Source organism: Sorex fumeus, unplaced genomic scaffold (assembly GCF_029834395.1).
Source record: "Sorex fumeus unplaced genomic scaffold, SorFum_2.1 ptg000264l, whole genome shotgun sequence".
Classification (NCBI taxonomy): Eukaryota; Metazoa; Chordata; class Mammalia; order Eulipotyphla; family Soricidae; genus Sorex; species Sorex fumeus.
Window position 1 is genome coordinate 1,680,286 of NW_026606321.1, and position 26,557 is coordinate 1,706,842.

A 26,557-nucleotide genomic window follows, 5' to 3' on the forward strand; every position below is an offset into this window, starting at 1 on the left:
TTCTATGTCTATTTATTTATATTTTGAACAATATGTTTATATTTATCTTAAGTTTTTATTTTGAGTTTTGGGGCCATACGGCAGAACCTGGCAAGCTCCTTGTGTTGTATTCAATATGCTAAAAACAGTAACAACAAGTCTCGCAATGGAGACATTACTGGTGCCCGCTCGAGCAAATTGATGAACAGTGGGAGGAAAGTGCTACAGTGCTACTGATTGATGGTGATTGGTGGGCAGGTGGGCTCACTACTCCTGGTCCTGGAGGGAAACACATAGTAGGGGATTGAAACAGGGCCGGCCACATGCAAGGCAAGCACCTTAGCCCCAGAACTATCTCTCTGTTGCCTAATTTTTATTTCTTAAAATACCACTGTCACTACTGGAGTCAGCACCAGTGCCCCGTATGTGTCAAAAACCAATATAGGATCAGAATCTTTTTTAGGGCCACATGTGACGCTGTGCACACTGGCTACCATTCTCTGACTTTAGAGGAAAGTTACTGACTGTTTTGAAAGAGCAAAACTAAACTGCTCTTTGTAACTGTCATTGCTAGAGAGCCTATTTACTTCTTAAATCAAGGAACTTGCTTGAGACATTCATGGAAGATATTTCATGTAAATCATTATTTTTCAAATTTTGTTTGACTAATCCTGGAATTTTTTTGGAGGGGGCATCAGAAATAGTAACTCTAGGAATATGGAAACAAGGATATTATGACAAGCACTAGAAACGTCATTTAACAGGATGTTTTCGTATTGCTAGAATATGAGTGAAGGACTTGAGAGACTGGAAGAAAGACCTAGAAAGACTCTTCTTTTCCGGGGGTAGGAGGGGGGAACACACCTGCTGTGCTCAGGGCTTACTACTAGCCAGATCTGGAGACTCTGTGGAGTGGCGGGGATTGAACCCAACTATGTGCAAGTACAAAGCCCCACCTGCTTTGTTTGGGCCTCAGAAGCAGCATCTTGAAGTGTGTTTACAGGATTAAGCGGGGAGCACCATCAGGTTCCTGGCCGGTTGCTCATGGGAACCACTGCAATATTAAACAGTAAAAAGCTGCCCTTTAGAAAGATCCTTCTGGTGGGAGAGTGTAGAATAAGATAGGAGATGCGCTTAGCGCCGCGAGATCGGAGAGTGAACCTACAGCCTCAGGAAAGATCCTCAGGCTGGATCGAGACAGTGAGCAAAGGAAGGAACGTAGAACGTCTGGTGAATCGGAGTTGTCGTTTGAAAGCAGAACTGATGCGACTCGTGAGGTGAGCAGTTATTAGTGGAGGAAATAAATGTTCCGGCTTACTTCTTGACTTTCTCCGTGTACCAGCTGTGAGATAATGAGTGCAGCCTTCTAGACACCTTTCTAGAAATGTCTAGACATGGAGAAGACAGTATCAGCAAGAGCATCAGGATGTTTGTCCTCCTTACACTCCAGCAAGAGGGATGATATGCAAAGAAATGAGTCTACTCATTTTGTTTTCCTCACTGGACTATGGTTTGTACCACCCAAACAATGGATTGTGTGGTGGGAAGCATGAGCAGGCAGTCAGGGAGACTGAGTCTGGACATAGTTATTCGGGCTGATTTCTTGTGGAAACAGAAGAATTCCAGACACAACTGTAAATGGTCCCATGCTGATAGCATATAGGGCAATTCCAAAGACTGTGCTATTAATTCCCAGAAAAAGAGGAATAACTGACCTAGTACAAATCTTTGCTCAGAATGGAGGAGAAACAGAACAGTGAAAAGCCAAATCGAAGGTTCTTTCAGGCACAGAACCCTAGTTCCGTCCCTGACAACTCTTACCTCCCACCCCCAGCCTTTCTGATGCTAGCTCTGGAGGCCTAGGGCAGTGCTGGTCCCTGTCACTGCAGGATCCAAACAGCACCACATCACCAGCCTAGGATGGAACCTTCCAGCTTGGTTGGGTGAGTATCACCGAGAGGGGCCCCTGAGTCCCCTGGGCACTGCTAAGGAAGTTCTTCTCCGAAGCAATCTCGAAAAGTTAACAGAATGCACCTATGCTGCAAGTGGAAATGGCAGCGAGGTCGCTGGAGGCTGTCCCTGAGTGATGGCCGAGGACCAGTGCAGGACGGTGTGAGTCACTTCTGCTGATTCTGTGCTACTGCAGATGTTCCGGAGGGAGAGTCTAGCTGGAAATTCCAGGCCACGCATAGCACACTCCAAACAGACGCTGGAGCAGAACCAGCCCTCGCTGTGTCAGGGGTCTTCAGGAGGTGTCAGCAGACCCCCAAATTCATTAAAAAACAGCAGTCTCAAACCCAGGTTCACAAATCAGCTTCCCCCACTGCTTTGTGTTTGTTTCTGTCAACTTAGCTTTTGGACATACCGAGCCTACTGTGATTTCCTGCTACTTCAGAGAAATTAGGGTCAGAAGGAAGGAGCAAAGAGCAGGGCTGTGGCTACTTTTTTAATTGCCCCGTCTCTTCCATGCTTGGCTCTTCTAGCTCTTAGAAGGCTCCCCCAAGTCATAAAAGCTTCACATGCCTCTGAGTTCTCAGTAATAAGCAAAGGAAATTCTGGAAGACTCTGGTTGCCCTAGGGAGTGTCAAAAGATTATTAACTGCTTTTGCATTCATTGAAAGGCAGAGCTAAGTTTCGCTCAGTACATTACTTTTAGCTAGAGATTCTCAAATTTATTTGGCCAACTGCCCCTTTTGCAGAAAAAAAAATTCACTTAATACCTCCTCTTGCTCCCCTCATTGACCCTGAGGTGACCTGACTCTGCATTGTTGCTGCTCTCCCAAGGGACAGCCCCACCTGCTTGAGAAGCTACTCCTTTAAAATGCAGTTATGTCAAGATAATAGGATTTTTTTCCCATTTTTCTGTTGTAATGGCAGATTTGTTTTTAAGTGAAAAATATATATCTTCTTGTTGAAAAATGTTGCGAAACTGTACTTTTCTAACCATACTTTCATTAAAATGCTGATGAAAATTAGCTTATCACTTGGAATTACCAAGCTACAGGGATTTCCAAAAAAATGGATAGAATTCTTGTTTTTTCTTGGCTTTATTTTGTGATCACACCTTAAAGTATTAAAGTCATTTTTTACTGGTCTGCTTAGAATCATGAAATTAGAAAGCTATTTTATTTTACTTTTTTTTTTTTGGTAGAAGGGGAAACACATTTTTATCTCAATTTACCTCTACTTTTCTCTTTATTTATACATTATCTTTAACATTTCCCAGAATCATCAATGTTGGATTGCTATAGTGGTGGGAATGTAATAATATCGTAATAATGAGCTTTCGTGTTAGAATGCAGTTACTCAACGCGTGCTTTCTGGGAAACTGCATGATTCCCAGACCACTCTGTCCTACCTTAAAAATGGTCATGTCAGTGCCGGTAAGTAGTTTGGAGTCCTTCCTTTATTCTTCTCGCCCCCTCATTCTTCTAGCGTCCCTCGTCTCTGTTTCATTTTCAGATTGAGGTATAATTGATGCCTGCCATTGGGTTAATTTCATCAGTTATGGTACCCTTTCTTGTTGGTTTCACATTTCTGGAAGTGTTCTTATATGATCTCGCACAGTGGTCATCCTTGCAGCTGGGCTGTGTGCAGCAGTGGGGACTGATGTGGTGGCCTCTGCCCCAAGGCCTCGAGTATGGGTGCTGTCCGGCCACCGAAGCCCACTGGCAACCTTTCCCATGGAGTCAGGACAGTTTATTCAGGAGACGGCATGTGCAGACAGACCCTGGGGAGTCTTAGAACAATAGTTTCGTGTCACATTGTCTCTGTTTATAAGGGAATTTTTAACAGGTCTGGATGCTTTAAATAATGTGGCTTGGAGGTGTTATTCATAGGTCCTTATTAGCTAAAAATGAATGTGGACACAGACAGAAATATTTACTCCCACTCAAAAGTTGCAGTAGTTAGCATTTCATGTACATGGAAATGGAATCAAATTTCCGAGGCTATAAGCATTATGAAAGATCATTTGAGCACAGTTTGTCCTGCTTTCCAGAATTAAGGGGAGTCTGGGGGGCTTTCTGAGTAATTCCTATTAATTCAAATGTTCCTCAATTTTAAAAATTAATTGGATGTGTTATAGAATATATTTTCATGAACATTTTGTTTGTTTTATAGAGAACAGTGGAGAGCTATGTGGATAAGCGAATGGGAACAACATATGGCCCCCCTGCAGGAAAGAAAATGACTGTTTTTATCGATGATGTGAATATGCCAGTGATCAATGAATGGGGAGACCAGGTATATGAACCCAATTGTGCACTGAATTTTTTTCCATTAAAATTTTATTTTCCTTTGATTTGATGAATGAATGCCTCCCTATGCTTTCAACATGTGATTCCTGAATCCAGGAAAGCCCATTCTTCGGAAACACTCGAGGAATATGCTCCGTAATACAAAGGAATAGCCTTTTCATTGTCAAAGTGTCATATTCTAGGTCACTAATGAAATAGTCCGGCAGCTGATGGAACAGAATGGCTTTTATAACCTCGAGAAGCCTGGAGAGTTCACCAGCATTGTGGACGTCCAGTTTTTGGCAGCCATGATTCATCCAGGGGGTGGACGCAATGACATACCCCAAAGACTCAAGAGGCAGTTCTCTATTTTTAATTGCACTTTGCCTTCAGACGCTTCCATGGACAAGATTTTTGGTAAGGGTAGACGGTGGGGCTGGGGGCGGGAAGAGTGCCTGCTGTGACCCACTCAGAGGCCAGCAGTGAGGTGCATATGGCCCTTTGGTCCTGCCCTCAGTACTCCCAAGTAGTGAATTTGGGGATGAGAGTGAACAGATACAGGAACTGAATCGACTGCTTAGAAATGATTTTACGCGTATGCTTTTCTTTAACTATTTTTTGCGTTGAGGCTAAACATTATATGAACTTGGAGATGGTATATTTTCATCTCTAATCATATTTAAGATTTTGGGTTGATATAATATCACATCAATACCAAAAAATTATGTAGTTGATGCTTTTTACCAGCCCACGTAATGATTTTGGCCAAAGGATTACTTTTGCACATATCAGAGATTATCCAGAGATTTTAAAAGGTAAAGGTAAAGACCCTCCCGTTGTTCACCGATTTGCTCGAGCGGGCCCAGTAACGGCTCCATTGGAGACTTTGTTGTTACTGTGTTTGGCATATCGAATACGTCACGGGGAGCTTGCCAGGCTCTGCCGTGCGGGCGAGATCCTCTCGGTAGCTGGCCGGGCTCTCCGAGAGGGGCGGAGGAATCGAACTCGGGTCGGCCATGTTGGCTGCGTGCAAGGCAAACGCCCTACCGCTGTGCTATCGCTCCAAGTTTGGAGTAAATTATTTAATTTTAGCATTATAGAAATAATTTACTGATGAAGCAAGAGTCCAATAATCATAATTATTTAACTGAGAAAAATGCATTTATAACTGGTTTCAAAATTATTCTTTGCAGAAAGAGTGTAAAGTTATGTATGTATTCATGTTAGGTGTTAACCCACCATTCCTGAAACTGCTCCTGAGGAAAAAAACTCAATAGGATCACCCTAATTAATTTCCGACAGAGTGAAATGTCATCTTAGTGCCCTGGGCTGGTGGAGAACGGCAATCCTGGCCTTCAGTCACAATAGCAAGATTTGGAAATTCAATGACATGTGAAAGATCTAAACTATGGAAAAATAAAATGGACCTGAAAGAATGGCTATTATCACTTTTAACTATTCCCCTTTGCTTTAAAAGTTTTAAGTATATAGTAAATTAAAACATTAATACCTGGAAAAGCAATGCCTTTAATGTTTTCAAAAGAATAGGGAAATTGGAGATTCATGAAGTCTCCCTCTTTCTTTCCTTTGCAATTTTTAGGAGGAATTATTTCATGTATCTGCTCTTACTCATTTAATAATATTGACTGTCTTTAGTATAGCTTTTAGTACATCTTAAAATCAATTTTCTAGTATTTGAATGCCTACTTAAAATACTTATATTTATTTTGGTTAAAAATAACCTCCAAGAGGGGGACTGGAGTGATAGCACAGCGGGCAGGGCATTTATCTTGCACACGACAGACCCGGGTTTGATTCCCAGCATTCCATATGGTCTCCTGAGCACTGCCAAGAGTTAATTCCTGAGTGCAGAGCCAGGAGTAACATCTGTGTATCACCAGGTGTGACCCAAAAAGCAAAATAAACACAAAAAAACCCCCAAAAACAAAAACAATAAACCAAAAAAACCTGCAAGAGATTCTTAATAGAAGTATCTTTCTGTGACCAACTATTAAAATGCGAAACTGTGCTTGCGAGAACTTTGGATTATGTTGTTTTTCATTTGAGTATAGTTGGTTTGAGCTGTCACATGGTACAATCTTCTTTCCAGGTGTGATTGGGGTTGGCCACTACTGTCCCCAGAGGGGTTTCTCGGAAGAAGTGAGAGAGTCCGTCACCAGGGTGGTTCCCCTGACTCGCCGACTATGGCAGATGACAAAGAACAGAATGCTCCCAACTCCTGCAAAGTTCCACTATGTATTTAACCTTCGGGATCTCTCTAGGATCTGGCAGGGAATGCTGAACACGACTTCAGAGGTGATCCAGGAACCAGATGTGAGTGACACAGTCATTAGAGGGGAATGTACCCTAAAGAATTCCTGCTTACATGCCCTAAATAGTCTGAGAAGTGCAGATTTTTGGTGGAATTATGAAGACATTTTGGAATGCTTTAGCATGACCATGTTTTCTATTTGCTGCTTTTAAGCTAACAAAAGTTATGTCAAAAACTTTTTTGGAAAGACTTTTAATGTTTAAGGAAACAGTACAGTTGCTTTCTAATGAGTAGAATAAAAGGAAAAAATAATCTTGTTTTTCCACCTCAAGATTTTTTCTTATACTGAATAGTGGAAAGAGTTGCTATTGATTATGTAGTAGGCCTTGTATTTTAAATTTGACTGTTTAACTTAAAAATATGACCATAGTTATAAACATTGAAAATTAAAGGACTCAATTTGTTGTTACTCATCTATCAAATAATATTTTTATTTCCATGTAATTAAGTGCAAAAAACAATTATAAATATTTGTAAAGGTAATAAATATGGTTATGAGTAGAAAAATTAATTTTGCAATAGAACAATATCTGCACATGCGCCTGAATACAATAGTGCCAAAAGTTAGAGGAATTCTCCTAGAAAAGTCAATCTGATCTCAGCCTCTATCATCCCCAAGCATAATCTGTTCAAGCAGAGATAACTTTAGGCTTTCCTTCATTCTTTTATGGAGTGAAGGATTACTTAAAGCTGATGTGCCTTATGAAATTTCTCTGCAGAAATAGTTGATAGTTGAGTCACCAACCAAACTGTCCTGTAAGTAGTAAGACCAAGAGGTAGTACAGGGGTTAAGGTACTTGCACGCAATCAATTCCCATCACCACATAGGGTCTCCCAAGTTTCACCAAGAGTGAGTGATTCCTGGGTATAGAGCTAGCAGTAAATCCTGAGCACAGCCAAGAGTAGCCCTTCAAAGCAAAACAAAAACAACACACACACACAACACACACATACACACAAACAATAAAGACCAAAACCTGTTTGAATATTCACAAGTAGATAACCATGCTAACTTCGAGGATTTGGGGGAAAGCTCCAAGATCTAGGTGGAGGACTCTTCTGTTGGAAAGAATTGAAAATCATTTTAGTACCAATAAACTTTCCTCAAAGCTACTGATGAATTAATATCATTCTGCAATACATTCTTCAGTAAAAACTCATGAACAACCATTTTTTGGAGTACTTAGTTGAAATCATCATTTGCTGAAGTAGCTGTAATAATTGATGTTACCTTGAACTTTTTTCTAATGGAAAATACTTTTTACCTTCTAGCCAGCCAATTGCTTTTAGTCATTAGTAATATAGTGACTTAAAAGCTTTTTAACTTACAAATAGTACCCAGATAGAAAATTCCACTAGTCTTACATATCAAATAATGAGTATAGAAGAATTTTTGTTGTTATGGGGAAAGGAGCGTTTAATAAGTAATCTCTGCACCTTTCAGTTAATGTTGGATTCTGGGTTATATAAACTAGATGGTTTCTTGTTCAGTTAATCCAGATTTTTCTTTTCATCGTGTTAAGCATATGCACCTCAGTAGTATCAAAGGTACCTGACAGCTGTCATACCCTACATATTATAGTGTGGTCTAGGTTTATGACTGTCAGTCTCTTGTCTCACAATGAACTTGTTACTAAATAAGACATAATATATAAAATATTAGCTTGTTGCTTGATCAGCTTACTTTTAATATTGTCTTCTAAGGTTATTTTTATTTTAATTTAAAGACTTCAAGTGAATAGATAGTACTTACTACTTGATCGGGGTGAACAAGACCAATTCGAAATCAAGTTTTAGTGTATTTGAACCATTACTATTTAAAATGCAACATTGTAAATCGGAAAAGGTAGTTGTCTAAAATATAATTAACTTAAAATTACAAGTCTGGCTTGGTGAATATTAATAATTCATTTTATTTATTTTAATGATTAGAATTATAATAGAACATAGCGTGATTACAATAATGTTAATGCTTGTAGTGTGCAAAGTTATTGCTCAACTACTGCCACCACTAAGTGCTAAAGACAGCCCACTCCCCACTGTCCTTATGGCACTTCTGGTCCATCTTTTACTTCTTTACCCCAAGCCCCCTCCTCCCAACGCAGGGTAACCTCGATCCTCTCATCAAAATCCAAACATTTGTTGTCATTAGACACTGTCCATTCCCTGCTTTGTTCCTTTACATGTCATGTGAGAGAAATCACCTCCCGCTGAGTGCCTTCGCTGAACATGACTCCCTCCAGTAGTACGTTTCCATTTTCCCTTTGGCAGGGCCTCTTACAGCTATGGAAGCATGAATGTAAGCGAGTCATAGCGGATCGTTTCACAGTGCCTGAAGATGTCACCTGGTTTGATAAGACATTAGCACGCCTGGTGGAGGAGGAACTTGGTGAAGAGAAAAAACTCGCAGTGGATTGTGGAGTGGATGCTTATTTTGTGGACTTCTTGAGAGATGCGCCCGAAGCTACAGGTAAATGATTGGAACCGAATTTGGTATTTCTCAAAGCTGAGGACATGGGTGCTGACTTTTATGAACTTTACCAAAATGAGCCTGGGAAGAGGTGGGCAATAAGTGCAGAGTACGAAATTGGACAGATATATACTCGGGGAGTTGAAGGGTGAGCTGTTTTCCCTTTTAGTGTTTGAGGATAAATTTTAAGTTAATTTCCATGTTTAAAAAGGCCCATTTATGCACATGCCTTCTAAGTAGCTAAAACTAACAAGGAATTCTTTTACTGGAATTGGAAAATGTATGTATAATCCATCAAAAGTTTCTGAGTGACAGTTGTTAGAGAAGGTTTCTTGCTGGCTCTGCAGTTGGGACAATCTTTCGACAGAAAGAAGCTGACATTTTATTTTAAACCAGGTCACACACATATCAAAATCCTGTAAAGCTACGACCATTTACAATGCAGATTTGTATATCGTATTTCCTCTAATTCAGAAGGATAAATAATCAGATTGGAGTTTCAAGGAACAAAGTACAGCTGTTGCCTTTTTGCAGTTTAATGTATCTGGAGGCAAAGGCAAAATGTATCTGGAGGCAAAGGCAAAGTGGTTTGTGACTTTGAGGCAATTTTCTCGCTCAAAGTTTGAGTTGAATCATTATGAAACAGTAAAGTAACTATCGAAGGTCAGTTCGAGCATTGCAAGAAAAAAAGCCAATATTTCTTAAATTGATCATCATGAGATACACAATTACAAAATTGTTCGTGATTAAGTTTCTGTCATCCAATGTTCCAACACCTGTCCCTTCGCTAGTGTACATCACCAATGTCCCCAGTTTCCCTCCTGCCCCTGACCCCCACCCTCCAGCCTTCATCTATGGCAGACACTTTTCTTCTGTCTCTCTTTTCTTTGGGGTATTACGGTTACAATGCAGGCATTGAGAGATAATCATGAACCCCTTGACCTCCTTTCAGCACTCAGTTCTTGTCCAAAGCAATCATTTCCAACTATTATTGTCGTAGTGATCCCTTCTCTATCCTAACTGCCCTCCGCCCCCAACACATTGTGGGAAGTTTCTAACCTTGGACCAATCCTCATAGCCTCTGTTTCTTCTGTTCTTGGATATTAGTCTCTATGTTTTTTTTAATATCATACTATTTTTTTATATCACACAAATAAGTGCAATCATTCTATGTCTGTCCCTCTACTTCTGACTCATTTCACTCAGTATGATCCTCTCCATGTCCATCCATTTATAAGCAAATTTCATGGCTTCATGTTTCCTTGTGAACAAGCTAATCTTAATAAAGGTAAAGGTAAAGGCCCTCCCGTTGATCGTCGATTTGCTCGAGCGGGCCCAGTAACGTCTCCATTGGAGACTTTGTTGTTACTGTGTTTGGCATATCGAATACTCTCAGTAGCTTGCCGGGCTCTCCGAGAGGGGCGGAGGAATCGAACTCGGGTCGGCCATGTTGGCCGCTTGTAAGGCAAACGCCCTACCGCTGTGCTGGAGCGATAGCACAGTGGTAGGGCGTTTGCCTTGCATGCAGCCAACATGGCCGACGCGAGTTCGATTCCTCCGCCCCTCTCGGAGAGCCCGGCAAGCTACCGAGAGGATCTTGCCCGCACGGCAGAGCCTGGCAAGCTCCCCGTGACATATTCGATATGCCAGACACAGTAACAACAAAGTCTCCAATGGAGACGTTACGGGGCCTGCTCGAGCAAATAATCTTAATGATCATGTTAAATTGATATTTTAGCTCAGTCATTAAAGATTCACATACTATTATATTAATGCAAGGTCTATGGAAAAAATTATGTATTATTGCATTTGGAATAGCTGCATATTCTACAAACCCAGTGAATTTCGAGGCTGTTAGTATACCCAAGGAAGGTGTCACTGCTATTTTCTGTTTCCAGTGTTCAGTGGTAGTGAGCTTATACTCATTTTAGCTTTCTTTTTGGCATTAAGCCTATGCTTTGTAGTCAGAGTTAAAAAAAACTGGCATATTATATGCTTTTATTTATTTATTTATTTATTGCTTTTTGGGTCACACTCGGCAACGCACAGGGGCTATTCCTGGCTCTGCACTCAGGAATTACTCCTGGCGGTGCTCAGGGGACCATATGGGATGCTGGGAATCGAACCCAGGTTGGTAGTGTGCAAGGCAAACACCCTACCTGCTGTGCTATTGCTCCAGCCCCTGCTTTTACTTTTAAAATATATTATTTATAATTATTCTCCCCTTGAAGTAATTCTGTTGATTTATTTAGGAAATCATTTTCTATATATTTTTTTGCAATCTTCCACTGCTATTTCCTCAAATTTATTTCTGTCCTTACACTAATCTAATATTCCTGAATGATAAAAATTTTCTGAACAAATATAGTCAAACTTTTCCTTTGATTTATAAAAAAATCATATAAATCTGTACTTCTCTTGATAATTTGACATAAGCTTTTACTTTTAACCATTTTTTAATCATTCAGTGACTGTATCCTCAGATAATCTTGAAATACCAATGCTCAATTATGTATTCAGGTTAAATTTGATGTATGTAAGTGTTTTTTCAAATTGACTCTGGTCCTTCCCTTCCCCCCTCCCCTCTCCTCCTTCCTTCCCCTCCCCTCCCCTTCCCTCCCCTCCCCTTCCTCTTTTTTTTCCTTTCTTCTTTTCTTTTCTTTTCTTTTCTTTTCTTCTTTTCTTTTGTGTGTATGTATTTGGGTCACTCTCTGTGGTGCTCAGGGTTTACTCCAGGCAGTTCATGTGGGTACTGCAGATCAAATCCAGGTCAGTTGCATGCAAGGCAAGAGCCCTATTGACTGTACTGTAACTTTGGCTCTCTCAAATGGACTCTTTCTGGACAGAAGAGAACTAAAACTATATCATCACAAATGTTCCAATGCTTTTATACTGTTAAATTTATTTTTCTAAAATGACGTACAATTGTGTGTGGAGTGATAGCACAGCGGTAGGGCATTTGCCTTACACGCAGCCAGCCTGGCCAAGCCAGGTTCGATTCCTCCGCCCCTCTCAGAGAGCCCGGCAAGCTACCGAGAGTATTCAGTATGCCAAACACAGTAACAAGAAGTCTCACAATGGAGACGTTACTGGGCCCGCCTCGAGCAAATCGATGAACAACGGGAGGACAGTGTTTGTTTGTTTGTTTTGACGTACAGTAAAATTTTCATGAAAGTCAGTATTATTCATTGTTAAATTGTGGTTATGAGTGCAGTGATTTAGGTTGAAGGAAGTAAACCAGCAATTCGAAGAAACATTATTGATTCTTCTTTCGCAACCCCAGGTGAAACACCAGAGGAAGCTGATGCAGAAATGCCCAAAATTTATGAACCAATTGAATCTTTTGGCCACTTGAAGGAGCGTTTGAATATGTTCCTGCAACTCTATAATGAGAGCATTCGTGGGGCTGGCATGGATTTGGTCTTTTTTGCAGATGCTATGGTACATTTAGTCAAGGTGAGTGGGTACACCCAGAAACATTGCCCTGTGGGATAGAGACTGACCGCATACCAGAATTTCCCCCTACACATCATTTGTTCTCTTTGTGATTGGTTCTTATTCATTTACATTATCTTAGTATATCAGATTACTTGTGCGTAAGTCCTCTTGATGTGTCTAGGATCCATCAGACCCTCTTATACTTGATATTCTAGGAGAATATTCAGTTTGAAAATAATTTCAATGTTATATTCTAATTTAATTTCTAAAGTAGATGCAACATATCACACCTATAGGCTTAAAATCAGGACTGGTGTATTTCAAATGTGTGACATGATAATTTTATTCAGTGTTGCCATATAGCTTCCAGCTCAATGTTTTCACTACATAGAATGAATGTGGTTGACATATGAGTTCAGAGCACAGGCAAAATATCTGATTTTTTTTTGCAAAGGATAATAATAAAAGAACTTCATAAACTTTTAATATAGTGCATATAGTTTCATTATGCTATGTGAAATTGGTCACAAAAAAGACAACGATGGTATTATTTTACTAAACAGTAATATTTTACTGTTATTTACTATTTAAAATTATTTACTAAAATTGCTTAAAATTTACCAAAATTTTACAAGATAGTGTCATTAAATTATTTTTGCTTAGAGTAATCGAATTTATGGAAGCATCAAGTTGAGGAGCTAGGAGGAGAGGAGGGTGTGAAGAATTTAGTGGGTGCAGAGTTTCATTTTTGCAAGGTGAAAAGTATTTTGGAGATGGCTGAAGACAGTAGTTGTGCTCTTAATTAATGTACTTAATGCTTGAAATTTATACTTAAAAAGGAATACATTTGAGGTTTTGTGCATGTTATCACAATTACAAATAGAAATAGTGTGTCAACAATTTTCTTTGGATAAGATAAAAATTCCTTTAGAATGTAATCCATCAGATGTGGTTTCCTTTCTGCTCTATCAAAGGAGTTATTCTGGCTTCAATGTTTATGACAGTTGATCCTCAAAGGATGGAAGGAAAATGTGTTATTTACTTGGTAACTTGTTTAACTTATTTGGAAGATAATGCCATTTAAACCAATTGCTGATATTCTCACTATTTCAATGTCAATGACCTTTTCTGATGCCATCCTTTTAATTTCAAGGGGGTTCAAGGTTTTCTTTTACTACTTAGGTGTAACTGAGAAATGATCTTGTGAATACGTATTTTCATTTGAATCTCAGAAATTGAGAGGGTTTTGGAGATCAACCATATCTTGATTGACGAAGAGTATGAGAAGACTTTTCGGCTGTCAGAAAGGCATGAAGATTGTCCTGGGGTTCAGTCTTCCCAACATGAAGACATTTTAGCTTGGAAAAATAAATGCTCAGAATCAGAGTTAATTATACTGAATTAAGACCACAAAACTTGATTCAGAGATAAATAGAAATCACATTTTGAAATCAGATCTTAATCTATAATTAAGGGTTCATTGCTTCTGGAGAAACAGACATTCTACAGTATGTATTTATTAAAAGGACGGACCAAATTATTTCCTAAATACATAATACCAAAGACAACTTCATGGTGCAGTATCTGTAACTTGAGGCAAACTCAGATTGACCTTGAATTTTATCACAGCTCAAATTAGAAATGAGTTATTTATGCTCCAGTTGAGCTTCAGGAAGTTTGATGCACTGGTATATTTCTGTTTTGCTGCCCTGATAATGAACAGTGTGTTTTTCTTCAAGGCTTACATGCTCAGTCCTGGATCTTGGACTCTGTTGTCTCTCCCTCTTAGCGGTCTCTCCCTCTTAGCCTCTTGGATGCCTGTTTTGGGATTAGCCAAGGATTCCCTGATTGAAGTTTTTAATGTTAAACTGGTGCTTTTTGTCACTTTGTTCTAGGTCAATCTCCTCTATAGTCTTATTTTATATGTATAACACATCTCAAATGTTTCATGTGAGCGCAACCTAAAGATATATGACCTAGTTCTAAAATGTGGCAGTGGTCAAGAGCATAACTGAAAACTGAAAACTGTGCAGAACAGGAAGAAATATGAGAACATGAGATATGGCCTCTTTCTTTGTTATCTTTTCAGTGAAATTGATGTTTCATGTCAAAAAAGAATATGTCACTGTTGCATCTCGTTAGCCTTTTGGGTTAAAGTTTGAGTGGAGCATGTATGTATTGCGTTGTCTGACCTCCATCTAACACTGTTATTAAGGGACCATGGTGTGATTAACATGTGTTTAACATGTAGTCCAAAAAACCCAACTGCTTGTGAGTAAACACATCTGGATTTCAGAGTGACTCTACCGCTGCCTTCCCAGAGGTGCCGAGTTGTGCACAATTTAAGTTTGTGTGTAGATCTGATATTTGCTTCTATACTGATATTCCCACCAGAAGAGAGTCACCTCCGACTTTTTTGCTTACTCAGAGTTTGTGCATCTTTTCTTCCTTTCTAAATTTTAGTCTAATTTCTGCTATTATATAATGGTCTCTGTGTCATCAACTTCTGGTTATCATTCAATGCCCATATCAAATCCAGCTCAACCTCTAAGACCAAGTAACATTCTTTTCTTTGCCTTGTTTCCTCCATGAATTTCTTTAATTCCTCTCTGTCACAGGACTTAACTAAATGTACATTACCATGTTTCTATTAATAGAGCTCTGCCGGGTAGAATGTGAACACCTGCAGGGAAGGATGAATTTTCTTGATTCCTTGACTAGTTCTTAAATAAATTAGAAAATGAATATATTCCATTATCTATGTATTTCAGCACAAAATACACTGTTGAAACTTTTACTTGTCTGTTTTTTGCCCACGATTTCTGTTTTAATTAGACTATGAGTTTTTGGTGTCTGCTTTTGGAGCCTTCTGTTTGTTCATGTCTGTGTTCATCTGTCATCTATATTTTAAGATTTTAATATATGGTATAAAGGGAATGAAAAAACTAGCATAAGATATAGGGTCAGGAGTATGGTAAGATGTTGGGATGAAGAGTCTCAATAATGAGAACAATTACTTAAGCCCTTAATATATTCATCAGCATCAACCAAAGAAGGTGATGATGACAAAAGCCACATAGTTTAAAAAATTCACATCAAGGAAAAATACAAAGAAGGTGGGAATGTGTTGTGCAAAAGTTCTTACCTGATCTATCTGAATATCTGAATTCTCAAAGTAATGTTGGGGAAAGACTTTTAATAGGCACCTACAAACATTCTGATCATTTTGCCGGTGCTGTCCTTCTTTTCAGAGTAGTATTTTCCACCATAACTTTGGATATAAATGTAGAACATGGGTAAGTACAATACTGGAGGAGTGGTGTCGGTCACCTCCCCATTCCTTGAGCTCTCATGTCTACCACAGAGACAGAATGGTGGTCTCCGTTTCCCTGGGATTATCATTCTAAATGGGGGGAAGTATACTCGAGCTAAGAACAGTTCCAATAGAAGTCTAGGGAAGAATCCTGAAAACTCATGTTTTACAAAACCTAGGTAGTATCCAGAGCCCAGGCTGCACCAGGAAACTTCTCTCAGCATCGAGAAGTGACCTTGTTTCCATTCCCACCTGAATTTTTTTTTATTAACTAGAGCAAAATGAACTGCAGAGCACTTGCAGTTTGTCAGTAAAGATAAATAGTTATCACACAAGGTGAAATATAAATTGAGAATTCTACCCTAAGTTAGTTCTTGGTTGGAATAAGTGCATGATGATGTAAGTAGTTCAGTCAATACTAACAAAGCCAAAGAAGTGTGTACTTCCTCCCTGAAAGGAATGTGGAATGCTATGGGACCACTGACTTGTATAGTGTAGAGTTCTGGTCTATCCACCATCCACTTCTTGGTTTATGTCTTAGGGAGCACTATCTGTCAATAGAGGGGTTTATGCTTGTTTGATGTTCTTAAGACCTCCTTGTCCATTCAATATTTTTGTTTTCTTCCCTTTAAATTGCCATTTTTGCAATGTGGAAGGTATTTTAGTTAACTGTGTGTTCTGTGTTCCAAGAGTAGGTATTGTTTAAAAATTTGTTTTCTTTTCTATCCAACTGCACTAGGTTAGAAATACTCCAAGGCATTCATAATGTCTCTTATTCCTGTCCTTGGTAGCTTAAAGAAATCCACAGTCCGGGCTATCTGCTGACTACTCTGTACTGATCTCCCCATGGTTTCTGAGTTTCCAGCCTCACCACTTACTAGAGTATGTGACAAACACTTTTGCTTTTGGAATGTTCTCATTTCTCCAAGTTCAGATCTGAATTCTGATCCCAGGACACTTAGGCTTTCCAAAATGTTTATATCAAATAATTAAGAAAAATATAAGTGGTGATGTATTGACGGATACAAATATTTCCTATTTTATACTCTAGATCTCAAGAGTCATTCGTACTCCCCGAGGAAATGCCCTCTTAGTCGGGGTGGGTGGATCAGGAAAGCAGAGCCTCACGAGGTTGGCTTCATTCATCGCTGGCTACACGTTCTTCCAGATAACTCTGACAAGGTAACAGGTTTTCAATTTAATTAAACTGAAATGGATTTGATAAAGGGTTCCCACAGGCCACCTGAAGTTAACAAAGCATTTTTCTTACTGAAGGAATCATATTAGTTTTCCTTCTTGAAGGTTGGCATATCGCATTCCCCTCTCAACCTCTATCATAGACCATGAAGATAGTGCCATTAATAATCCTTTTTGAAACATTTCCGCCTAGAGTTTCGGTGAATAGCTGTCTCCCTGGGGTTTATGTATCCTACATGATATAAGTATTGTGTGTTGTCTTTTTATGAGTTTCAGAAGAAATGTGAATTTAGATCTCGAGAATGTTAACAGACTAGAAAGATAAAAGGAAAGCCAACGCATAAAGTATTTACTGAGCACCAGTTATATGTCAGGCACTGGCTAGTGATAGGGAAGGCAATGATAAATAAAGGAAATCTGGCTTGTATCATCACAGAGTTTATTCATGAGGGACACACAGCTGAAAAACAATGTCTAAAGCCTGGGTGCTGCTGTCTCTGATGAGGAAGGAAATGCTGGCTAGATCCTCTGGAAATGAGGGAGGGACTCCTAACATCATTTGGGGAACGTCCAGGGAAGGATTCCCAGAGGGAAGAGAGAGTTTTTTATGAAACCTAAATATCATATTTGGAGGAAGAATCAGAAAGAATGGTTCAAGTAAAAAATAAGCACATATGAGGTTTTATTTGAGATTCTGGAAGAATTGAAATGTGACTAGGTGCATAGCAAAAGAAAAAAAGTGGAAAAGAAGAGAAATAGAAAAGTTAAAGCTATGATGAGAAATTTGGGCTTCATTCTGGACCTGTAGGAAGCCATTAATGAGTTATTACTAGGAAGTTATGTTGGATTTGTATGGGCAGAGCTCAATGGCAGAAGTTAAACTGGAATCCTTCTAACGATGCTTCGAGATCATGAAAAAAGATGATAGTGGCAATAATGCCAGCAGCAAGACTGAAGAGGCCCAATTCTAGGTAGTGGAAGGCACCTGGAACTTTTGAACTTGGTACCTTCTTGTTCTGGCTTGGGAAACTTGATAGATGTTGCTGTGGTTCATTCTAGGGAATTCTAGATATAGGTGGATAGAGCAGGGATAACTCAGAAGAAAAAGTATAAAGAGAAAAGTAGAGATGACTCTGAGAAGCTAAGGGAAATTTTAGGATTAACCAAGGTGAAAACAGGAGATCAGATTGGAAAGTTGAAAAGACGGAGTTACTGCAGCCTGATTTCTAGAAAGAGGAATAGCCTGTCCTGCTATTGGGCATTGGTCTAGAGTTTTGGCTTCTCCAAGAAAGGTGAAACATATAGCTGATAGGTCTCAGTGATGGAGGGAAGCCCATAGATGGGTGGTAGGGTGTAAATCCTCAAACATTGATTTTGGAAATCAGGGTACTCAGGTTGTTATTGGAATACTTTTTTCTTGCATGCCAATAGTTAAAACCTATTAATTATTATAGGATTCTACTTGGGGAGTAAATACAAAACATACCATTTTGATTTTCAGGTACTAGGACAGATAGAACCAATTCTAGTTACCTTGTATGTAATTTGTCTAATATGTAGCAGAAGCAGAATTAGATAAAGATTACTATAGGAAAAAGAATGAACTTTGAGAATTCTGTTCCTAGCATTTGTAAATATAAATATAAAATCTTATATTTTCCAAAGAACTTACTCATGTTCAAGCTAACTTGATCTTTAAAGGAACTTTGTTTCTAGGATCTGTAACATGAACTTGTAGCAGAGGGTCAGAGAAGCGTTGATTGATTTGCCGGTATCCCAGACCCACCCAGGAATCGAACGCATCATTTGTAGTTGCTGGGCTGACATCCTTGTCATTGTACCACAGCACACCAGTAGAAATATCTTAGGACTCCACTTTCTGTGATACTTGGGTGTCTTGGGGATCAGATGGGAAATGCCTCATCACGGATGAAAGCTGGCATAGGTGCACGTTACCTTTGTGTCAAATTCAAGCAGTCTTTGCATGGCTGTGGAGTCAAGGCTTGGGAAGCAAGAGCTAGTTTTGGGAAGGACAACCATTTTCTAGCTCAGCCAGTTCAGATGATTTGAGTTGGCAAACCCTGGAGATCCAGATCACTGGAGAGCAAGTTTTTCTTATGAGGAGAAGTTAGGATGAGATATTTTGCTCTTTCTTTTTAAGTGGAACTGTGTCTTTGAAATTCTTTTCTGATCTCTGAGATTTCATTTCTCTAGATGTCTTCTTAAAGTATTAATGCATAGTAGTAGTATTTCTGCTTCTGGTTTTAGATGTTCAAAAAAAAGGAGTATAAGAGTTAAATATTTAGTGAGAAAAAAATTAGAAGTGCATTTGCTTTCATGCTCTGAATTCTGAGATAATTGAATGATACAAATGTAAGTCTGAGTTTCCAGGATGTCATTATTTTCACTTCTAGTAGTCATGGGGTCCTGGGACCTCTGTAACATTCATGACTGCAAACTTACATCAACTGAAGGATTGATTTGGATTGTAAAAGAAGGTCTGGCATGACACATTTATTCATATTTCTAGCTATAGTATACCGATTATTTAGCAGACCCTTTCATGTCACATCCAAAGATGGCAATGAATATAATTGCTTTGGGGCATAAAGAAGTCACCCTATACAGTTGGCCTCTCCTTAACCTCATAGAATGAAGGTTTGAAATGATTTAGTTTAATTCAATTTATGAAATATCTTTTAAGATTCAACTGCAGATGGGTACTTTGTAATTATTTCAATTTAATTGATTTCTTAAAAGACTAGCTTAGGAGCCTGAGACAGTTCATCAGGCTGGAGCATGGACTGTGATGAGGGAGACCTGGGTTTGATACTTCCACTGCATGGCCTCCTTAGCACTGCCAGGTGCAACCTCAAACACCACCAGGTATGACCCCCAAACAAACAAAAATGTCCACCTTGATATGAAGCGTGAGAAGACATTTAGTACTAATGCCAAAGAATTCAGAAAACTAACATCCATCCCTAAATGAGGCCACTCTTGGACCAACTCCATTGAAAACCCTCTACTCAAGTAGACAGTGGGAGAAAGCCCCTTCTCATGGAATTTATATTCTAGAAGTGTGAAATAATAAGAACTGAAATAGATGAGAAGGACTGTGAATAAAGTAAGATGGGTGCTAGTTACAGTATTGCAAAAGAGCTTTGTTACATTCTGATGTCAGTGTCTTAAGTGGTCTCCCCAGGAGTGCTAGAAGGGCATTCCTCTAGAAAGGGCCTTGTCCTTTTTCAAGAATGAATGAATGAATGAACGCTGAGCTCCATGCAAGAAAGGGGGATTTTTCATGAATGAATGCTGCGCTCTATGCTCATTTTCATGAATGAATGCTGAGTTCCATCCATTTTTCATGAATGAATGCTGAACTCCATGCAAGAAAGGAGGATTTCCCCCTAACCTGTGTAAAGGAGTGCATATGGCTGTTCATTCAGTTTAAGAACGGTCTCCCAGAATAAACTTTTTATGGCCCCAGAGCCCTCATTCAGAAAATTTTGGGTGAGTGATTCCATGCTATCCCCTCTCTAGGAGAGTGATAAATAATCAGAGAAACTGAGAGTTTAAAGGAAATGACAACATTTGGGACCATCTACCCTAAGTAGTGGTCCTTGTGCAGATCAGCTCCCTTTCTTGGAAGCAGGATGTCCAAGGGGAGAAGAATGTCTCTTGAATTCCAGCAGTGAGGAGGAAGCACCCAAACCACCGCAACTGGACTAGCACTGCCGAATTCACCAGTGTGCCAAGCCCAGGGACACACTGTTTCTCCCCCCTCCTCCCAGAGTAGCAGCCAAGACTCTGAAATACCTAAATCCTCATCCGGGAAATCTGTGTGTCCCAGAAGGACACTCTTTACCTGAATTCTCATCAAGGACTTGTAAAGATAAACTCTTAGATAACTTCTGAGGTCACCAGGGGGAACAGGCCAAGGCACGAAACCTATTCCCACCTGGGGTGGCCCAACACTGGTAACCTACTGCAGGGACCGGACACATTTCTGCCAAAAGCCATTGGGTTTCGAGATTTGTTTCTGAGTCTCTGGGATCATGGCCGTTAAGTAGATTGATCAGGAGCCAGAGAGGCCGTTCGTGGGCAGCGACTCGTGGTCTCATTTGGACGGGGAGGAAAGGGCTGGCTCCACCCCCATCCCATGAGGCCCCACATGTCTCGTCACTGCGGACCCAAACCTAAATGTCGAATGGCCCCTGGAAGATGGTGACTACTGAGTCACCTAGGGGAGCAGGCGGAGGGACAGCACCCTTTCCCCCCTGGGGCGGCCCAGTGACAGTAACCTACTGCGCGGTCCAGACGCATTTCTGCCAAAAGCCGCTGGGTTTTGAGACTTTTTTTCTGAGTCTCTAGGATCATGGCCATTAAGTAGCTTGATCAGGAGCCAGAGAGGCCATTCATGGGCAGCGACTCGGGGTCCTATTGGGATGGGGAGGAAAGGGCCAGCTCCACTCCTATCCCCTGAGGCCCCACGTGTCGGGAGCAGAATGGCACTGCCCTTCAAAGCTGCATTCTCAAACAACTGTCAGAATTGTACTTCTCTGGTGAATTTCCGTGAGACTTCACTTGGAAGGCTTGTCTTTGAACTGAAGCACTGTTTTACAGGGCGTGAGGCACTTGCCTTGTACACAGCCAAGCCACATTCGATCCCTAGCACCATAGCTGGTCCTGTGAGCACTGTCAGAGGGAGTCCTGTGTGAGGAGCCAGGAGCAGGTCTTGTGTACATAGGAACATAGGAACTGTACATAGCTAAAAGCCTCAGCCTACAGGGAATTTTTGGAAAACAGTTATAGGTAAGTATTTCAACATGGCTGCTCTGTATGAAGCAACGGGTAAAAGCTAGGGCACAAAAGTCAGCTCAACCAAACAACTTTAAAATGCTCTGGCAAATTCCTGGGAAACTGGACCGTGACACACAAAGTCTATGTGAAGTTTCTCAACCCAAGGGTATGCCTTTCATGTATTTCCATCAACATGTGCATCTCCCCCTCAGCACATTTATGCAGCCTTTAAGCTGCCTTTTATGGTTCTGGGCCAAGCCGGCTTTGCAAAACCAACAGGACCCAGGCTTTCCTTCTTTCCTTGAAGGCACCAAAGACGTCCAGTCAGGTCCTCTTCCAGTCCCTAACTCCCCTCACCCCCAGCCTCCCCTCCCACCCCTGTTAGCAAAACAAGACTGGGACTGCAGACTAATGTGCGTGGAGCCCTGGGGTGGGGCTGGGGCTTGGCAATCTGGCAAATTCAACAGTACTAGTCCAGCTGTGGCGGTCTTGGTGCTTCCCCCTCACCACTGAAATCTGAGAGACATTCTTCCTCCTCTTGGCCATTCTGCTTCAAGAAAGGCAGCTGACTTGAATTAAATCACGTAATTCTTCGGTTCTGGCATCAGTGAGCTCCTCAAAAGGCCGATATTCCACAGCCATTTTACCACTTTCTCGCACGTAGCCAACCCAGGTTTGATCTCCAACATCCCATAGAGTCCTCGGAGCACCACCATGAGTGATTTCTGAGTGCTGAGCCAGGATCATCATCAGGTGTCCCCAGGAGCTTCCAGTTTATCCAAAGTCTCCTTGGCTATGCCAACTCCAGGGCTCTTGCAATCAAAGGATGATAATATCACCACTAAAACACAGAAGATCTTCATGCTTTGCTTCTGAAGTGGTGGAACAATATCTTCATTTTTCCTTTCTTCAGTATCAGAAAAATCCTGAAGCTTGACAATCTTTTTAGACCATCCATTGAAATGAAAATAGTAGTTTGCCAGTTCCTGGCATTGGGAGCTGTTTAGGGCAAGTGTCCGATGTTGAACTGTTTTATGTCTGCTGAGAGGAACCACGCATGGGACAAGTGTGTGTGCTGCTCTGAGCTCACAGTTCCTTGGGTTCAGGTTCCTTGATCAATGATCGAAACTCAATGATCTGGCACCACAGGGAGCCTGGAGGTGGTGAGGGGCGCTCAGGGCCACGGCAGCCCCTCAGCTGTGCGGCAGCGGTGGCCTCCCAGACACTGACAACAGTGTTTTTTTACTTTTTGCACACATCTCCCATCCTCCCGATTCCTCCAGCCATCATTTTCTTAGTGATCCCTTCTCTATTCCAGATGCTTTTTCCCTTTTGCTAACGAGGCAGGCTTCCAGCTATGGAGCAATCTATCTGTCCCGTGTATCTACTATCCTTAGGTGTCAATCTCATATTATGTTGTTTTATACTCCACATATGAGTGCAGCCCTTCTATGTCTGTTTCTCTCTTTCTGACTCATTTCACTTAGCATGATAGTCTTAATGTCTATCCATTTATAAGCAAAGTTCATGACTTCATCTTTCCTGACAGCTGCATAGTATTCCATTGTGTGGATGTACCAAAGTTTCCTTAACCAGTCATCTGTTCTAGGGCACTTGGGTTGTTTCCGGGTTTTGTCTATTGTGAACAGTGCTGCAATGAACATATAGGTACAGTGTCATTTCTACTGTGCTTTTTTGCATCCTTGGGATATATTCCCAGAAGTGGTATTGCAGGGTCATATGGAAGCTCAATTTCTAGTTTTTGAAGGACTGTCCATATTGTTTTCCCGAAAGACTGAACTAGTGGACATTCCCACCAACAGTGAAAGAGTGTGTCTTTTTCCCCACATCCATGCCAGCACTGGATGCTTTTGTTCTTTTGAATGTGTACCAGGTTCTGTGGTGTGAGCTGATATCTCATTGTTGTTTTGATTTAGATCTCTCTGATGGCTAGTGATGTGGAGCATTTTTTTCATGTGCCTTTTGGTCATTTGTATTTCTTTTTTGAGGAAACTTATGTTCATTTCTTCTCCCCATTTTTTGATGGTGTTGGAGGTTTTTTTTTCTTATTCAAGTCTATTAGTGTCTTGTATATCCTGGATAGTAATCCCTTATCAGATGGGTATTGGGTAAATATTCTTTCCCCTTCTGTGGGCTCTTTCTGTATTTTGGACACTGTTTCTTTTGAAGTGCAGAAGCTTCTTAGTTTGATGTGGTCCCATTTGTTTATGTTTGCTTCCACTTGCATGGTCAGTGCTCTTTCATCCTTAAAGATATTTTTAGCTTCATTGTAGTGCCCTACATTTTCCTCTATGTACCTTATGGATTCATGTCTGATATTGAGGTCTTTAATCCACTTTGATCTGACTTTTGTGCCTGGCATTACACAGAGGTCAGAATTCATTTTTTTGCAGGTAGCTATCCAGTTTTCTCAGCACCACTTGTTGAAGAGGCGTTCCTTGGTCCACTGCATTTTTCTTGCTCCTTTTCAAAGATTAAGTGGTCATATATTTGGGGGTCAGTGTCAGAATATTCAACTCTGTTCCATTGGTCTGCAGGTCTGTTTCTAGCCCAGTACCATGCTGTCTTAATTACTGCTGCTTTGTAGTACAGTTTGAAGTTGGGGAGGGTGATGTCACCCATCTTCTTTTTTCCAAGGATTGCTTTAGCTATTCATGGGGGTTTATTGTTCCATATGAATTCCAGGAGTGTTCTGTCTATTCCTTTGAAAAATGTCATGGGTATCCTGACAGGGACTGCATTGAATTTGTATAGTGCTTTGGGCAGTATTGCCATTATGATAATGTTAATCCTCCCTATCCATGAGCAGGGGATGTGTCTCCATTTCCTAGTGTCCTCTTTTATTTCTTGAAGTAGTGTTTTGTAATTTTTCCATGTATAGATCCATTACCTCTTTGGTTAAGCTGATTCTGAGGTACTTGATTTTCTGAGGTACTATTGTGAATGAGATTTTTTAAAAATGTCTATTTCTTCTCTTTCATTATTTGTATATAAGAAAGCCATAGACTTTTGCGTGTTGATTTTGTAGCCTGAATTGTGGCAAAAATTTGTATTTTGTTTCAGACTGAATTTTCACTGTAGTTTTTTTATGGGGATAAGCTAGTTATGTTTTATAAGATGTAGAGTTTTAGAAATAAATTATACATTTGCAGGTAGATAGTTGGAACAGGAAAATTTTCACATAATACCTGTTGGATGGAAAATTATCAGCACTTGTTTTGGTTTGCCAAGTGCCCTGAAGCACTTTATTAGGCTCTTTCCTTTCTATACAACTACTTTAGCTAATAACACCAAGACAATATTTCTTTAGATCTTATAGCACCTCAAATCTGATGGAAGACCTGAAGATTTTGTACAGAACGGCTGGCCAGCAAGGCAAAGGAATCACGTTTATTTTCACAGACAATGAGATTAAGGATGAGTCATTTTTGGAATATATGAACAATGTCTTATCATCGGGTGAGGTAAGAGCTCATTCCTTTTGCGTGTGTTTTGTCTCTTCGGATTTCCTCTAGTTTTAGAGCATTCTATATTTTCTTCCATTAGAGTTTTGAATAGTGCTATTATTGTGGATTAGGTGATCAATCTGAAGAATGGTTTCTTTCACTGGGTTTCTGGAGAATAAAGCTCCCAATCAAAGTGTGCATTTAAAACTTCAATGAATGCCCCAAGTGACGAAAACAAAAAAAGTGGAAGGTTGGAAGGAAAGCTGATTAGATTTTTGATTTCTTACCTACTCTTCAGAGGGTTGTGACTTTGCCATGAATAATCCAATCCCTTGATATTTTAAAACATGCTACATATCACTTTATAGAATTTGAGTTGATTTGGCAGAGGCAAATTTAGGAATAGAAGCCGAGGAATGTTCTGGACGTTGGCCATCTGGAACAATTTATTCTGGTCTGTTTTGCTCTGCTTGAACTGAGGTGAGCTCTCTGTACTTTCCAAGGTCTCTAACCTGTTTGCACGTGATGAGATTGATGAAATTCATAGTGATCTGGTACCAGTCATGAAAAAAGAGCACCCCCGGCGTCCCGCTACCAATGAGAACCTGTATGAATACTTCATGAGTCGGGTTCGACAGAATCTGCATGTGGTACTCTGCTTTTCACCGGTGGGGGAAAAATTTCGCAATCGAGCTTTGAAGTTCCCGGCCCTTATTTCAGGATGCACCATTGACTGGTTCAGCCGATGGCCTAAGGATGCCTTAGTTGCTGGTGAGTGGTGAATATTTGTACGTTAGTTTCTGGTTTACACTGTGAGTATGTGTGTGTGTGTGTGTGTGTGTGTGTGTGTGTGTGTGTGTGTGTGGTTGGGGGGGAGAGTTGTTATTTTAGATTGTGCTGTTTGCTGTCTCTGTGCTGGATTGAGTTGAAAACCTCTTTGTCAACAGTTGGGTCACAAGGCTGGTGCTTATAGGTGCCAAGAGAGCATGGAGGCTTTAATCTCCTCGACAGTGTTGATATTCAGTTGGTCAGCTTCAGAGCAATCTAAGTCACTTGGACATTCCTTCCCCTGATTCCCCTGATGGCAGTGCTGGAATCTGAGAGAACTGCCCTGTAGTCCTCAGCTGGCATCAGCCTTGGGCAAAAGCTGCTCCCCAGCATGTTATGTCTCTGCCTTCCACCCGTGGAACCTTAGTGGTTCTCCCACTCTGGAAATGAAATTGGACATGCGAGCCTTAGGAGATGTCAAGTACCATTTTGTGACTTTTTCATATTTTGGTGGGAAATTATCATATATCAGTCTTTGGTTTGGGGAAGCTC

The 26,557-nt window shown here is 40.4% G+C and overlaps 1 protein-coding gene and 1 pseudogene across 1 annotated transcript in view; one reads left to right on the forward strand and one right to left on the reverse strand.

Annotated features, from left to right (window-relative positions):
- DNAH5 (dynein axonemal heavy chain 5) overlaps window positions 1-26,557 on the forward strand; it is a 321,369-nt gene that overhangs the window by 194,576 nt on the left and 100,236 nt on the right. Inside the window, exons 49-56 of the mRNA XM_056109071.1 lie at window positions 4,102-4,224; window positions 4,421-4,634; window positions 6,328-6,551; window positions 8,821-9,019; window positions 12,303-12,475; window positions 16,822-16,952; window positions 25,102-25,255; window positions 25,741-26,008. Coding sequence (XP_055965046.1) covers window positions 4,102-4,224; window positions 4,421-4,634; window positions 6,328-6,551; window positions 8,821-9,019; window positions 12,303-12,475; window positions 16,822-16,952; window positions 25,102-25,255; window positions 25,741-26,008 — 1,486 coding nt within the window. The remainder of the gene's footprint in view (window positions 1-4,101; window positions 4,225-4,420; window positions 4,635-6,327; window positions 6,552-8,820; window positions 9,020-12,302; window positions 12,476-16,821; window positions 16,953-25,101; window positions 25,256-25,740; window positions 26,009-26,557) is intronic.
- LOC130018357 (RAD52 motif-containing protein 1-like) lies at window positions 22,240-24,243 on the reverse strand (annotated as a pseudogene).